The sequence below is a fragment of the Limanda limanda genome, chromosome 17, assembly GCF_963576545.1.
Source record: "Limanda limanda chromosome 17, fLimLim1.1, whole genome shotgun sequence".
Taxonomy (NCBI): Eukaryota; Metazoa; Chordata; class Actinopteri; order Pleuronectiformes; family Pleuronectidae; genus Limanda; species Limanda limanda.
In genome coordinates, this window is record NC_083652.1 from 2,153,034 (window position 1) to 2,170,587 (window position 17,554).

The 17,554-nt window shown below is 42.2% G+C and overlaps 1 protein-coding gene across 2 annotated transcripts; it reads right to left on the reverse strand.

Moving 5' to 3' along the window:
* Positions 1-2,756: 2,756 nt before the first annotated feature.
* On the reverse strand, positions 2,757-14,904 carry slc16a6b (solute carrier family 16 member 6b). Of its 2 annotated transcripts, none has more exons than XM_061090906.1 (6): positions 14,704-14,904; positions 10,035-10,282; positions 8,656-8,799; positions 7,292-7,420; positions 4,829-5,734; positions 2,757-4,742 (listed from the first exon to the last, which is right to left on the reverse strand). In XM_061090906.1, the coding sequence occupies exons 2-6, from the start codon at positions 10,264-10,266 to the stop codon at positions 4,471-4,473; spliced, it is 1,683 nt and encodes a 560-aa protein (XP_060946889.1). In that variant the 5' UTR covers positions 10,267-10,282; positions 14,704-14,904; the 3' UTR covers positions 2,757-4,470. The 2 variants fall into 2 exon arrangements, with proteins under 2 accessions (XP_060946889.1, XP_060946888.1); XM_061090905.1 differs by lacking the exon at positions 14,704-14,904 and adding an exon at positions 10,365-10,504.
* Positions 14,905-17,554: the final 2,650 nt, after the last annotated feature.

Genomic DNA, 17,554 nt, shown 5'->3' on the forward strand with positions numbered 1-17,554 from the left:
CACTCAACATTTATGAGGGGCCAGTTAGGGGTTCAGCATCTTGCCAAGGACACTTCGGCATGCAGATGGGGAAGAGTGGGGTTTGAACCAGCAACCTTCTTATTGGAGAACGCCCACTCTACCCCGTAGGCCACACCGCCCCCCGTTGTCCTCACATGAGCCCTGATGTGATTATGGCAAATAAGTGACAGGCTCAGCTACAGCAGGTCAGTTTACAGCGCCACCGAAAACACTGTGACATGTTGGTGACCACCTCAACCAATCAGCTTCAACCTAAATAACACGGGTCACTCAAGTCTCTGCCACCCCACAGTGCTCCTGCTCAATGTAGCAGGACATTCACCTCTGTTTTATTCTATTAGAAACTATTCCTGCCAATTTAAAGATGTGAGAAATCAAACTGTGAATTATGTACCTGCTGCAGTATCTGTGGAGGAAGAGTTTTATTCATGTAACAACATATTCAGCAGATGTTGCAGAAGACAAAGAATTCACACAGTAAACAATTCAAACAACCATTAGTGAAAAGTTCATATCCACTGCTTGTTCACTGTCATGCACTCTGCCTTTAAAAGACTGTAAGAGCTGATAAAGGAGGATTACTGCTGTTGAGTTTAAATGATGAGCTCACCTGTATCTTTTCATATTTACACTTCATATCACCAGCAACATTTTTGGATCTGACATTGTATGTTTTCATCAAATATTTAATTCAAAGTAATTATTTTCTTATTCATAGTTTTATTTACTGAACATTATTAATGTCAATACACACGTCGACAGTGGTGAGACATGACTGATGTTCAGCTAGTAGGGGGTGATGGTGCATAGCTTGTAATAGCACTGAGTGAATGTCATGTAACGCAGCTCTGTAGAGTCTGTCAGTGGAATTCAGCCTGAAAAATACTGAATCCTCGAATTTCCATGTGAAATAATCTAAAGCAAATCGATGAATTATCAGTTTTTTGTTAGAATGTCACATAAACTTGATTCAGGCTTCAGCTCCGAGAGCTAACATCAACCTGAGTCAGTAGGGCAGGTTCACGCAGACCTGTACAGACAATTTGTTATATAGGGTGACTTTGGGTCATCTGGGACACCTAAGCTTCAGTCTGTTTATTAAGTTAAGTTAGCATGGATATCATGTGACAAGGTCAGTGACGTAAGATTAATGTTGAGGATATAAATCTGTCATATAAGACAATGTTCCTAATTGTTATCAAACTATGTTTGTAATCTAGCCTGACGTTGTCACACTCATTATTCTAGTCAGAATATGAGTCTGAGACCGCTCCATTGGGCTGTGATTATGGGGCGTGTTTCAACAGAACCAGGAGACAAAATGCCTCTTCGCTCAATTGGATAGACCTACAACCAATCAGAGCAACGTAGTATGTGACGTATGTCAAGCGACGCATAGTTGTTTTCAGTTGTCTGTTTCACAAGTTTATTCACACTCTAAATAAATCAATGAAACTGCTGCTAATGCCGCTCGTATATCCACCGGAGGCAAAGCCCCCAGGAAGCAGCTGGAGGCCAGGGCTGCGCGTGAAGAAGCCCGCTACGGATCTCTCTCAGAGCCTCGCTACCGGCCCGGGACCGGCCCGGGACCGGGACCGCGACCGGCCCCGGGACCGGGACCGCGACCGGCCCCGGGACCGGCCCGGGGCTCTGAGAGAGATCCGTCCCTACCAGAAATCCACGGAGCTGCTAATCCGCACGCTGCGTGGCAGAGCTCCGCTGTCATGGCTCTTCAGGAGCGTTTTACACTTCCTTGTTGCTCCAACATTAACAGCGTCCCAACATGTGTCTTTTGTCTCATATGTGCTGAGGAGCGTAGCGCCCCCCCCCCCACTCTCTTTTTATTTATATGACTGCTTGTGTGGCTGCAGAATCGGGGCCAGCTGATGAATTAAACTTTTTATGATTCCCGTAGGAGGACGGCAAAAACATCTGTTCGATCTACAAATGCCTTGATCGCGTTCCTCTGTTCCTCTTTCAAAATGAATGCGCTGTCGATGTCTCTGAAACAGACTCGATGGAAGCATCGACACATCTCAGCTCTGCAGGCAGCGCACTCTGATGACGTGGTTGATTACGTCACTGTAGATCATCTGTCAGTCATCGTATAAAGCCCGCCCTGACGATTTGATTGGTCCGATCAGCTCCTGATCGGCCATAGTTTCTCCCCAACGGAGCGACTCCAGACTGAACTTCCCGAACAACAAATGTTGTGGGCGGGGCTAAGTTCGTCTGGCACCCAGGCTATTTGTAATCTATTCAAGAAACAAAATATGCATTGAGGTGTTCAAAATGGGTTTTAGTTTTGTTTATTTTTTCAAAATTGTTTTATCTGCAGTTGTCAGACAGGAGTTTAACCTTTCAGTTAGTTTTCTATGACAGAGATGATCCAAAAAGCACAGAAGAGTCTGTCCTACAGGCTGCAGCCACCAAACATGTGGAGAAGACAACGGGCTGATTGATGAACCAATTCAATTAATTTTATTTGTATAGCACCAAATCAAAATATACATTATCTCAAGGCCTGAATGAATGATCTTTCATTGTTGCTTGCTGTTGATTGGATTTTAATAGATGTTTTAAAAATGTGATTAACCTTTAATAGAATGTTTTAATTATTTTTGTCTTAATGAAAATAATATATCTTTTATATGTTAATATTGATAAATGACATCTCTTACACCAATTTATCTTGAGCACATTTCCCTTACGTTGACATGTTCAGGAAAAAGGAATCAGAGTTTGGAGAACAATTTATTTAGAAAATCCATCATGAATGCAGCACAGCATTTAACTGACAGGAGCCTGCCCAGTACTTGATTATCTATAAGCAAATAAAATAAAAAATACTAAAAGAACATCAAATCATACTTATAAAGAGTTTAAATAAAGGTGACACCTTGAATAAGGAAAGGTTTGTGAGCTCATCTTCAAGTGTTGAGGTGGATGTGGAGGGACTCGCTCCTGTCAAATCTCTCCATCACACCTTTTCATTAAAAAACTGAAAAAGGACCATGTCTACATCTACACTTTGACATGCTCATATATTGTGTTTCTCTAGAAATGGCATTGGGAAAAATATCACTGTAAACCCCCAAAGTTCTTCTCACCTATCATCACTGCTTTTCAGTCTGTGTGCTGTTACACTACAGCAGGTTATTCTACAATACACCAACAGGATCGTGATAACAGTGTATATATACAGGCAATGCGCTTAACCAAAGCAGCACAGGATGAAGGTTGTAAAGTGAATAAAATGTCCAATGTCATAGAATCACAGAACACAGAGAGCAAACTGGAGCTCCTGAATTCATCCTCAACCATCAGTCCATGCTGCTGCAGTAGCTACTGCTATTGTTGGCATACTATTCTAAATTAAATATCAATATATGAACATGTACAAGACAAATAGGACTGTATGTACAGATTGCATGACCACATTGTCTTGTCCAGTGTCAGCAGTAGTGAGCAGGATATTGTCTACTGTTCATGTTGGGAGGAGTGGGTGACATTGTAAGCTGAGAGTCGTGTGTTTCAGTGACTGTGTAACGTTGTTGGCCAAACACAATGTGTGTTCAGCAGGAATCAAGTCAAAATGCAGTACTGACACATGAGGAATCAACAAGCGTCATAGAACAGAGGCTCCTGATACATAATACTCCATTTACACCTGGCTTGCCCACATTGAACACAAGTGTAAATGCTATTGCGTTGTCAATCCAAGCACAACAATGACATGGATGGAAATATTAATCCCAACTACTAAGGCTAGCAGCAGCTAGGCAACTAGCAGCTAATAAACACAGGAAGTCATTCTCTCAGTCCTCATGTTATTTGAGTCACCTTTGCATGGAGTGAAGAAGAGACCACTCACAGATGGTTAGAATCTTCTATCTATTGTTGTTGTTTTTGTTGACCTGTGCATGAGGGAAGGACGTGATGTGACCTGACATATCCCATCTCAAACTGGAGACACATTAATACCAGGTGTAAATGTACTCATATCTTGATACAACCGAGATAAGAAACATATTATCACCAGGTGTAAATGAGTTACCTGTAATGCTCATGATGCCTCATTACCATGACAACAATACTTCTGTCCTGAGTAGTACTGCAACCTAAAATTAACCCAAACTAATAATACAAAGAGGAATATGAAAAGCTTTTAATAATTTTGGTTTTGCTGGAGCAGAAATGTTTGTGTGATTGTTAAAAAGGTGAGGTGTGCCACCCTGTGCTCCACATGGCTCTTTGGTCAGACCAAGAGACTGAGGAGAGACTGCCCCCTTCCTGTGAAGGAGTGAACTTCAAGCATGTCAGACCGTAAGAGTGTACACCTGAGATTCAGATCCAACAGCATTTCGATGGTTTGTAGCCTCTCTAAGTGTATCTGTATTAGCCTTGTGACATTCTTGTCCTTAGTTATGAGGTGATGTGAGGTTGGGTTCATATTACTGAGCTGTTGTCCCGATCCACAGACCTTCTCACGAGACTGTCCTCGGAGGCCAGGTCCATTTCCAAAAAGTCAACCTGATTGTTGTCCTGTGACATTCTCTCCTCCTCCTCCTCTGTGCTCCTGCTTTTATTTCTGCTCTTTGATCGGCACATGCCGGATTTGGCCGGGCCAACTAGAGCCAAGCAGATGGCACTGAGCCCCATGCCCACGGCACAGGAGTAGAAGGCAGCGCCGTAGTTCTGTGTGACATCCACCAACCAACCTGGAGAACAGATGAGACAGCTGTCAGAATCTACAGTCTTACATAGAGTGAAAGCACACAGAAGTCAAATAAGAAGCAGTTTTTACCTCCTAGCGGCGGTCCGGCCAGCCCAGCAAAGCTCTGGATGAAAACATACACTCCTATAGATGACGGCATCTTCTGGATGCCCACTACGTCCTCCTCTGCCAGCATGGGGATGTGTGTGGAGCCCACGGTGCCCATGAAGTAGCCATAGAGGGCGCAGCAGACCACCAAGCCCCAGAACTCCCACACAATAGCGAAGGCCACAAGAACCAGGCACAACAAAACCACACACCCCAACAACACCAGGGTCTTCCTGCAGCTGACTTTGTTCAATACCACCCCAATGGACAGGCGACCGAATATCTCAGCCACTGCCATCACAGAGAGCATGTAAGACGCCATGCTGGGCTCCACACCGCGGCTCTTGCTCAGTTCAATGATGTAGAGCTGTGGGGCGAAGAAGCCCAGTGTGGCAAACAGGCCAAAGAGGGAGTACCAGATAAATGCACCATCTTTAAGCATAGAGAAGTCCAGGAGTTTGGAGCTGGAGGGCTTGAGAGGACCCGCCTCTACCTCTGCCCGCTCCACCTCGTACATCTCCTTGACTGGGGTGGGATGTGACGGCTCCTGACCCTCTTTGTCCTGCACCTTCATCTCCACCGGGGCCTTGTTGTCTGCTCCTGCTGTCCTCAGGTCTACGTTTGAGGCGGAGAGAGAGGTGACGCCTGAGTCCTCCGAAACTCCGGAACTGATGGAGGTTCTGGTTTGTTCGTTCTCCAGCTCATACACTGTCTGCTGTTCCTTCAGAGAGTGTGAGTCTTTGTCCGATTCATTGTCTTCCTTTACAAGTTTCGGCTCAATAATGATTGGACAAAGGAGAAGTCCCCAGCCAATCACAGAAGCCTGAAGGATGCCGAGGATAACCAAACAGAAGCGCCACCCAATGCGTACTTTCAGTGTAGTTAAGGCTGTGGAGAGATGGAGAAGACAGTACAGTCAACTTTTATTGTTGTTCTCTTATTTATTCTCACTCAAGGTCCACTTTTCAACCCTGTCCCTACATTGATTGATTCTGATGTTCTCCTTTACACGTGGTATCTATTGCACTTCTGTCCGTCCTGGGAGAGGGATCCCTCACATATGGCTCTCTGAGGTCGCTACATTCTTTTACGCTGTTAACCTTGGGTAACCTTGTTAAAGCCCTATGAGACAAATTTTGACTTGTGAATATGGGTTATACAGATACAATTTGATTAATTGATTTGATTGATTGAGCTCTATCAAGATTTTTACCTTAAAGATAAATTAAGATATTTCTAGGCAAACGTCCATTGAAATGACAAATCATAAAATCAAACTTTAATTTTTATATTATTTATGATCAACATTTAGATAAAAAGCAATTCAATTTATTTCCATAATATATTGACATGTCCAGATAGCAGTTTTTAAGGTTACGGTGGCCACACAAACACACACACACACGACAGTGATCAATGTAGTCCAGTGTTATTGTTTGTATTTTGACATGTGGGCCTCTTTGTTGACAGTTGTCATAGGGTTTGGATTAAGGTACTGCTAATGCTAACACAACATTTATACTGCTGGTGTTCCACATTAAAGACTTTGAGTGGTGAAAAACAGAATGGCTTTTATTGTGATAGAGCCAGTGAGAGAAAAACTGTGTTTTTGTCTCGGAGGTTTCATGACTGACCAATACACAGAAAGTACGGACCCAATTCTTCGCAGTTCTGGAGTCAGGTCTTAAAATTGCTTAAGTGTGGATGGGAAGAACTTTTGGAAATGATGAAACAGACGCCCGCATTCACTTCCTGATTGGCTCAGATTTATCTGTGTTGTACTTAAAAATTCAAATTCAAATCCAGAAGGGAGAATAATAAAAACTCCTCAGCAAGAAAACAAATGTTGCGACGCCGGCGAGCTAGTTCTTGCAGGCAACTCGAGCTGTGTTGCGCCAATCACGGGACATACATCATGTGACATACCTCACTCTCCATAACCATTAATAGTACACACCCACCTTATCAGGTGGTCTATTTAACTAGAGACATTTCCCATCAACCCCTCTTGCTCGCACTACTGCTGCAGTATTGTCACCTGTTGCTTCAGCCCCTCCACCACCCACCTGTAGGCTCCAACGGGGGGGTTACAAGCATTTGCTCATCACTCCCATCATTCGTGTGTAATCATATGGGGGAGTGATTAAGTTGGAGCCTAGACGCCAAACACTAAATCTCTTGTAATGCTGCAATAAATGTTCGAACGTGAGTTGTCTGACAGAACTTTAGATGCTGCGCTGATGCCACCTTATCATGTGACCAAATAAGCACAGAGTAATTGCTGTGGTAAGTGAGCAGACTCCATCCACTGAATCCGACTGTGAGATGTGGTTGAAAGCCTCAGAAAAAGCTAGGTCAATATTGTAGTTATTTAACACATGATTCTATTCATTATGGATAGCTTGATGAGTCATGATAAAAGGCCCTGTTTGAATGTACACTCACCTGGAGCAAATGCAAATATGGCGAGGGATTCTCCTGAGGAAGCAGCGGAGATGACGAGAGCTCGCCGTCTGGAGAAGTACTGGGCTAAGATGGTGACCGTTGGGAGGAAGGTGAGGCAGTATCCGAGGCCTGTGGACAAATAGGAGAAAAGAAAAAGGGGACATGACAGCCACCTGCCGCATGGTAGGAACACTGCATGGGTCAAAGATCAAGTTGTCAGGTCACTCCTTTTTCAAAGGTGGCCGGTTGCTTGAGATGAGTGAGCTTTGCCACAGCTTCTGCTTAAAGACAAAGGGCATGTAAAGACAAAAAAAGAGAGACAGGGGGAGAGTTTAGAAATGGTCAGGTTAGCTGTGGTCCTTTTTCAGAGTCAGACATGGTATTCACGGTGGGAGGGCTAGCAGTGCTTTCTGTCCAAGGAAAAAACAAGTTAATGTGCTCTGATGCAAAACTCATTCCACCAATTTGCTCATTGTCCAATCAATTACTTTCATTCAGTCAATTTATTCCTTCCTCCCGAGACACTTCCTGTTCCATCAATCCCGATCTGAAAGTTAATTTAGAAGAGAATGACTGCTGCTCCAGTTTTTCAGCTCAGTCCTTCCTAGAAAGTTATGAGAACATAGTCGACCTCACTGTCTGCTGTTTACAGGAGGCTGTCCACCTCATTCTCATTGGACAGTTCTGCGAGAAACAGACTGGGGCAGACTTTGTTGTGGACACTGCTAGGAGTCCCTTTAGTTAATGACAGGCTGATAAACAAAGCATACACATCTGCAGGAATAAAACAGTCATCCGTCTCTGACATGTTGCAATGACACACAAAGGCTACGTGCACTCTGAACTTTTATTTTAAAACAAAAAGGATCTAAGCTAAAATAGTTTAGCTTCGCTCTGTTTTAGAAATAATCTCCATCATACTAGCATACCTGGAAACACATATAACATGACCAAACATGTACATGTGATGTAAACAACAGGCAGATTGTCTACTCTGCAGTTGGTTGCTTAGTTGCTGAAAATAATACAAACAGAAAAAAAAGTAAGAGCAGGGATTTCTTTTGTTGAAGCGAGGATGAGGTGGAACTGTCACTGACAGATGGGGTTAGCAACACTTTGCATTCACCACTGGCAGTTGAGTTTTGTGACTGACAAGAGTATAAAACATGTGATTGTGAAAATATCAACACAAGAACATGGGAGACTGTGTCACCGTTTCCAAAGGTCTCAGTTTTAGAGACTTGAAAACTCTGAAGTTGTTTGAATTCCAGGAGTGAACATTGAGACCTATTTTTAAAACTTAAAAGTGTGGACACAGACAGACAGACAAACAGACAGACAGATGGAGTGACTTTTGTAAGTACCTGAAACAATGCCAATAGTGATGTACATCTCGTTGATGGAATTGGTGAAGGCGGAGCTGATGGTTCCCAGGCTGATGAGGAAGCCTCCTATCATCACCACTGGACGATAGCCGAACCGGTTGCTCAGCAGCGTGGACAGGGGGGCTGAGGATTTGAGGGAGGGGGTAATTTCATTAAAATAATTTCAACTGGTTCAAGTTTGAACTGCATGACACCGGTTCAGGATTTGTTTTCTTTGACAAACCAAGTCACTTGACATACAAACTCATGATGCAAACTTGCTACCAACTGTTTTTTTCTTATTAGGTTTGCTATGTTGTTCCAGCTTCTGCTTCAATGAAATGAAGAGCTCAGTGAGTCACAGTTCATCTGATTCTTCAAGATGGATTTCTTGACCACAGTAATAATGCATGAAAGATATACAGACTGAATCATCACATCCTCCATCCTGGTACTGTGTCTGTTTTCAACATTGAGTTGAACTGTGTCCATGTTGCAGTGCGTGAAGTCATGTTGATGGGTGTTACACTTATTGTAACTTCAAAAAAACCCACCAGCAGATCTGTGTGAACATGATAGTGAATTTAACTGAAGCCAGATTATTGTGTTTATAGAAGCTGAGGGATGAAACCCTGTGACAGGTGATCATCAGTACCTATGACTGAGCTGACTGACATTACCACTGTGTGGTAACACTCTGCTCATTGGACTTTCAAGGAGCTCACACATTGAAAATGACAAGCAATGTTAATGGGACAGTCATGTTGTGCTGTATGATAATTAATGTTGCATTACGTTATTTGCGTTACGTTAACATTGTTCAATCCGCCACCGTTAGCCTATAAACCACTGATTGACGATATGGTCCTCTTCTGATTGGATGTAAATTGATCTCTCTGTGTGCTAAGAGGCACAAAATTTGTGTTCATGGGGACCAAATTATGTTGTTTTTCTCAGTCTGTCACAGTGTTTGTGTGTCTGCGTGTCAGCGCGCGACAGAGAGAGAGCTAAGAAAAAATGTTGCTAATTTAAGAAAAGTATTGATCATTATGTAGTGATCACTGTTGATATTGTGGCCGTGAATGCTGGAGGAGACAGACCATAATATCAGCAAAATACAATGACATATTGCCCCAACGGACCTCCTCCAACTGCTGATTAACAATACACTTGTGATAATGCCCAGCCCTAATGTGAACAAAGACAAATATGTTTTGTAAATGGGAAATATCTTTCTGATGTTATACTTTAAGAGAACACCAACAGTCTACAAAGCTGACTGTTCAAAGTAAATCTAACAAATCTTAGTTATTAGAAGGGAAATACTACAGCAACACAAGATAAGTAGAACACATGTCTAAAGCCTGTGAGTGACTGACCAGTAAAGGTAAAGATGAAGACGGAAATGGAGATGATCCATGAAACTCGGCTGTTGCTCTCCCCAAACTCCTCCATCAGGTCCTGGAGGAAGACACCCATGCTCTTGAGGGTCCCATAGGTGCAGACCTCCACAAAGAAGAAGGCCCCTGCCACAGCCCAGCCCCAACCACCATCAGGCACTTTTGGGTAAACCTTAGGACCCAAACAACGCTTGGAGTTGGGAGCCGTCATGTTAACAGCAAGCCCCCTGATGAAACAGACAGAGAAGACATCAGTGATTAAGGAGTCTGAAAGTGATGAGTCACCATAAAGACTCCCACAAGACTCACATATTAGGCAAAGATCTTAAAATCAGACATTTGATGTCAGATCATGTCCAAATCATGTCTGTTTCACTTGGTTATCATCCGTCGGTCTATAATCATTTAACTTAATAAAGGTGACTGTGACAAACAGTGTGGGTGAGCGAGCAGTGAAAAGAGCAAACACACATTTAATGATTCACCATGTGTGTCAATAGAGGTTTGGTGAATGTGGTTACTACACACACAGGCACTTGCACTGTCAGACTTTACAGGCTGAGCAGTGCAGGCGATTAGCTTCCTGACATTAAACGATTCATCTTCCAATTGTGTTCAATTTCTTTCTTTGTCTGTTATCATTGACCAGAGGGTTGATGATGATAACAAAAATACATGTCTGTGTCCCAATAGGATCTAATGATCTTATGATGCTGTGCAGCACTACAACCATAACAACAGCAGAATGTGAAGAGATGCTAACGTTTCGGTGGCTGCTTATGTTGCTGCTGTCTGAGTGGCGTGGGTCCTTGGTTAGCTCCATTATTTATTCATTTTGGAATTTGTCTTTAAAGATTCCCTAATTTTTCAAAAATATTAGAGCCTTTTTATAGGGTCCCCCCATGATACCTTTTTTTTTGTATTATGAGATGTTGTATAGGAGAAAAGAAAAGAAAAGTACTCCAAATTGCCATGTATTGTTTTGTACATTAATATATTTAGATGAGAAATATTTTTTTTCAGGTATATTATATTGACTAAAATGTACCCGGCATTAATGCTGGTGTTACTAATTGCACGTTAGTGTTCTAGGGTTAAGGGAGGAAAACCCTCCGTCAACTCAGGCTGCTTGAGGCTTCTCCGTCATATCCCACAGACAACAGACACAAGCTATTGTTGCAGAAGATACTGTGCAACTCACTGCTCATGTCCTCTTTTGATAAGAAGAAACAAAACAAAAAAAACAAGAAACACGCCTTACCACATCCAAAATAAAAGCTATGAACTGTCACATCAAAAAAAATATTCATTAAGAAATAATGGGCAGGAGATGAAGACAAACCAGCACCATCTTACCAGTTTATTCCAGTTTTTCTCTCCGCAGTTTGCTTGTTCGTTATGGGAACTGTTGGGTTTATCTATAATATTGTAAGGGTTGACCTTAACGTACCTTGTTAATGTGATAATGTGTTATGGAAGTTTTCTGGAAGCTGCTGAAAAGAGACCTCAAGCAGCAGCTGATGACTTATGTAAAAGAGTTTAATGTTGACTTGATGCATCAAGGAGACCCGGAGGTGAGACAAACAGGAATTACACATAAAGGGGCTGCAACAGGGGATGACTACCATTCACTATTTTTGGATTGAAGAGAGACATTTCTAATGCATGACAAATGATATGCTATCGAAAGAGAGACTCCTTATTAGACTAAATGAATTAGGGATAAAGAGTAAATCGTTTAACCGGGGGTTTAATTTCAAATTTGGGAGAGTAGTAGAAGTTAGAGTGTGTACAGAATATTCCAACAAATATTCAGTATACAATTGAACCCCCAGGGTAGTGTGTTTAGTCCAATATTATATAATATGATGATTAATTATATTATGAGCAAAGTAGAGGAAATTCACTTTATGATAAAATAAATATAAAAAGATAAAACATTTGGCAATGGTGAGAGGAGCAGAGAAGAAAAAAGTATTACTTGTCTGAGAATTGGTAACACAGGATTAATGATATTATATACTCATAAAATAGGCAAGCACCCAACTGGACAAATATAGAATGTAACAAATATAAGACAAAAAATCTAAATATCACGTTAACAATTTTGTTAGGAAAGACATCAAAGAATATAAATCATCTTCTAAGTAACTCTTTAAGAGAAACAGGACTTAAGAAAATAATTGAAAAAGTTGAATAAGTTGTTTGCTGCTGATCCTCTGCCCCACACCCGTCCAGAAGGAGGCGGTAATGCACCTATAAGGTGGTTTACCAATCCCCAATAAACCCCAGAAGAAGAAGAAAGATGCGGAGGGGGAGGGGGAGGAGGACTGGATGTGCTGTAGGCTCCCCCCTCATTCAGTTTCATAGTCACTACAATGAGGAAGTTCCCTCACCTCCGCATTTTAGCAAGTCACACCATAGACTATGAGTCACACTAGCCCTTTATAAACCTCCGTCCCTAGAGTGAGTGTTCTCTACTGCAGAGACACTGGTAGTGGCCTCCGAATGAAAATAATTATATTTAATCATGATAATCATACCATACAATAACGTTGCAGTTTTACACCTTTATGGATATTTATTTTACTTTTTTATTTTTTATTTATTTATGACAGTGTTTAGTTTGATATTTTACTTTTTGCAAAAAATACTCAACCGAGGTATATACCAAACTGTGATTTTTGTGTACCGTTGTGTACCCACAGAGTAACGAGCAATTGTCCCCCCCATGTCCCCTGATGTCTCACGCAGCCTCCCAGTATATCTCCCCCTACTAGTGTCACCCATTCCAACAGCATATTCCACAGAATGCTAGAATTGCTGTCACTCTCTATGTTACATGTAGGTGTTGTAACCTATTGGATAGTTAAGCCTAATGTATGCATTCCTAAATCTCATTGTGTCCTTACGTATTGCTGCAGGTGTAATACACTGGAGTTGGTGCCTCTCTGTCTGGGGCATCTGAATAAGATATGAAAGTCCCTGAGCTACAGAGAACTACAGTGTACTGATAGTTGGTCCTTTATCTATAACCTGACCTTGGTACTGCTTGGAGAGAGAAGGGAGTATCTGTGGAATTAGACTGGCACTATTCTCCTGTACAGATATAATGTGTGAGGATGGTCAAAGATTCCTAAACATAACGTATGTTGGGATTTGGTGCTATACATTAAATTGAATTTAACCTAAAATTTACCATGGCACTAGACCCTGGATCAAAAATCGGTTGTGCCTTTCAAATCACTGCTCATGACAGTTTTGGCACAACGTATTAATTATATACTGCATTTCTAACTCTTTGTCTTCTTATTTGTTGATTTGTCATGTTAGTTCAATATAAGTATATCAATGGTTTTGTAAAATGGTCTAAAACACAGAATGGCCAAATTATGGGATTTGCTAGACAAAATTAGGGAGTGTTGTCAATTTTAAGGGACAGTCCACTGAGAAAATAACCTATTAGGACTAATGGCATCATTGAGTTGGACTGTAATTATTTTTTATCTGTTTCTCACTCCAACTTTATACAAGTCCAATGCTAAATCATAGAGGTGGCTCTTTAAGATAAATAAACTCCAAGCCTATAACTAATTTGAATATTTATTAGTATATCTTCAATGTATAGCTATTTCAAAACATATTCTCTGTATATCATTCAATGGTATATTATGTTATATCTGCCCAGTAATACTATCACATTTGACCATTAGAGGTCCCCACAGGCAGCGTAACAGTGTTGTTGTCTTTGTTTGATTTAACATTTCCTTATCAGTCTCAGCAGGGAATGCAGTAGTTGTTGTTATAATGGGTTTGCTCTCATCTGATGCACTTCTGTTGGTCCCTGGAGAGGGATCCGTCACATGAGGCCATCTTCTTATGTTTCTACGGGTTTTCTCCTTGTAAAAGTATTTTTGGGTAGTTGGTCCTCACGCTCACTGAGGTTTAGGGGCAGAGGATGTCGCACCTCAACTACAACAACAACAATTGTTGAGTGACTTGTGAATATTAATAGATTTAAGAATGCCTTAGACACCAGCTGTTGGGATTAATGACTCTATGACTTCGCATTATTTAAAACACTTCAAGATATGCAAATCCAAATCAATCAATTTACTTGTATAGAAGTCAAGTCACAACAGAGGTTATCATTATTATTATATCAGTGTTATTTCAGAGGCCTGAAAAAGAGAAAGCCAACAGTTCCCACAACGAGCAAAGTCTTCATATTATCGCAGAGAGAGAAGTCTCCCTGTAACAGGATGGAACAAGCGGAACCCGACTCACTGTGGGGGGCCGTTTGCCTCTACCGGCTGGATGGGGGGAGGAAAGAGGGTGAGGACAGAGGACAGAGGACAGAGGAGGGTGCATCGTCAACACTAAGACAGACTGAATGTACAGACTCAGCACTGATGGTGCATGTGGACGGTGGCAGACCCGCAGTGCGGTCATGAGGGATGAGCTCCGTGTGCCGCAGTCCGGAGGTTTGATCCTTTGCTCTCATCCACGAGGAGTGTCAGACTGACTGCGGTGAATACTAATCACAAGAACACTCCTATCGGTGAAGGACCGTGGTCACACACAGAGCAGGAAACACCCGGAGCAGCTGATCCCCACGCTGAGGCCGAAGCTGCTCCGTGTGACTCACCGGAGGAGATGATGATAAGACAACAACCAGTCCTCTGGTGGAAATGAGCCGGTTTCCCCGTGGCGTCCACCTCTAGACACGTCTGTAGAAAACAAAATGAATCTATTTGTATTCTTAGCTTCTAAAGCTGAAGAACAGATGTCCTATGAGCGGATGTGACTGAGCTCAGTGTCAGAGGTAGTCCGCAGCATCTCTGTCGCACTGACTCCTGCTCCGGCAGCTCTCTACCGGCTCCAGCCAGTACTCTGACGAGGACGAGCAAAACCACCCGGCGTCACGAACGCGCCCTCGCCCTCTTCCGCTCTCTCTCTCTCTCTCTCTCTCTCTCTCTCTCTCTCTCTCTCTCTCTCTCTCTCTCTCTCTCTCTCTCTCTCTCTCTCTCTCTCTCTCTCTCTCTCTCTCTCACACGCACACGCACACGCTGCTCGAAAGGAAACCATGAGGTCAACACGTGTTATCGTGCGGCTGCATAATATGAAAACAGATTATAGATGATAATTCAGTCTCTAGTCTGTTTCGTGATAGTCTAAAAAGTAAAAAAAAAAAAAATCACCTCATATAAAAAAATTGTTTTGGATATATATATAATCATTTGAGAGCTCCCGTGCATCCTTGCGCGCGCTCCAACGCACAGTACACCGGGTACGCGGATGGGATGAACAGGTTTATTCCAGTTAGGAGGCAGCGTGGCGTTCCGGCCTGCAGGGTGTGTCTGTGTGTTTTCAGTAATGTTCGAGTCAAAGTTTTTAATAAAACTAAACTGAATTTGCTTCAGTACTGTATCGGGTGTTTCGAATCACACCTAGAAACTGTCAACAGTCTATCTCCATATTCACGGGGGCAGCTTTATCTTACTACTACTGTATGACCTTTATAAAGTAAAATACACAGAATTATTCAATTTCAATATGCCTTTAATCCTGCATGTTGATGGATTGCATGATCAGTTCAGTCAGTATTCAGTGTGTATAATTTGTATAAGGTCCTGACTGAGGGTTCAGAACTGCCCTGATACTTTTCAGTGTGATGCAGGGGTGTGTCTCAGCCTCAGGTCCAGCCCAGTAACCTGTAACATCCGAAATTATGTGTATAACTAACAAATTACAAAGGATCCTCTTCACTTTCCTGTTTTTATATAATGAAAGTCTCACTTGAACATAATATTAGCAATCATAACATCATTTGACCGATATTATAGTATGCCTGTTGTGTAGTGTCTCGAGGCAGCTTGTGCACCTCTTGGGGTGCCTGCACATCCTGATGTAGCGTAATACAAGTGACCACAAAGCAATGAATGTTTTTCAGAATGATCACACATTTGTGACTGTACACCTCAAAAGGTTGAAATGTTTTTCCTTTTTGGTAGGAGATGCAGTTGACAATTCTGACACTGATCAGGCCTCATCCACTGAAAATGACAATGAGACCGTAATTGAAGAGATGAAGCAGCATGTACCAGGCCAAGACTCTGTTTTAGATGTGGCAGACAATACCTTAAACACTCCAACTGATGTTGTTGACGATGTCAAGCAGACACATCCACACCATGAAGAGGACTTATATGATAATGATGATGTCATAAGCGATCCAGACTATACCCCATCCTGCGAAGAGTCCTATGATGGTGTGATCAAAGACCATCCAGAACTCAAGGAGATCAAAGTGTGGAGCGACGGTTGCGTTTATCAGAACCGCAATGCATAAGTGGCAAATGCATTCTCTGAGCTTGCAGGGAAATACAAAAATACCTTGTTGCAGGACACACACAAATTACACTCACACAAGCTGTCCTTCTCGAAGGACTTTGCGTGGGAAGCACTGCCACAACGGGTACAGGTGCCAAATGAGCCAATTGCATGGATAAGAATGTTTCCATGTGCTCTGCCAATCAAGGAGAGAAAGTTCCAGGACCTCCAGTCAATGAAACACGTCATGCCTGTATATATATATATATATATATATATAAGAACAGATGTATTTCACGCATTTTTATCTCTGACAGGCATACAGCTCCCGTGCGTCCTGGCGCGCACTACAACGCACAGTACACCGGGCACGCGGATGGGATGAACAGGTTTATTCCAGTTAGGAGGAAGCGTGGCGTTCCAGACTGCAGGGTGTGTGTGTGTGTGTGTGTGTGTGTTTGTGTGTTTTCACCGACGCTCTAGTCAAAGTTTTTAATCAAATTAAACTGAATTTGCTGTGTTGTTTATATATAAGTTTAAATGATTAACTGAACTTGTGTTCTTTTTTCATACATTGCATTTCACACACTGCCCCGACCCCACTGACTGCTACAGAGAGCTGGTCGCCTGTTCATTCCATTTGTATTAATATTGAATGTATCGCGTGTCCAAATCATACCTAATGCAACGCTGCACTTCCTTGGGCCATTAGTAACACATGTGTCCAGATGTGGGATCAATAACATGAACAGTTCTCCAGATAGGCGTTTTACAGACAGACAAATAGACAGACAGACACTTGTATATATATGGAATCCTTAAAAACTCATATCTGTTCAAAATTACAGATTTCTTTCCTTCCAGGCCTTGAATGTGACCTGTGATGTGACTCAGTCTCTGAATGTAAACTACGTGTCCGGCCACCCCTCAGACTCTGGCCTGCAGCCACACCTCTGCTCATCAAGCAAACAAACCTCTGCTTGTTTTTTTGTTTTGCTCCAATACACAATGACAGGTGCGGGAGTAAGTCAGACCTGTTTGAACCAGCTAGAACTCCGAAGACAAAGAAGGAATAGAAGTAAATAGAACAGGGTGATGTGTCAGAATAGCTGTGTTCTTTAATTTGAATGTACCACAACATAATGATCACATAGATCACATGATTC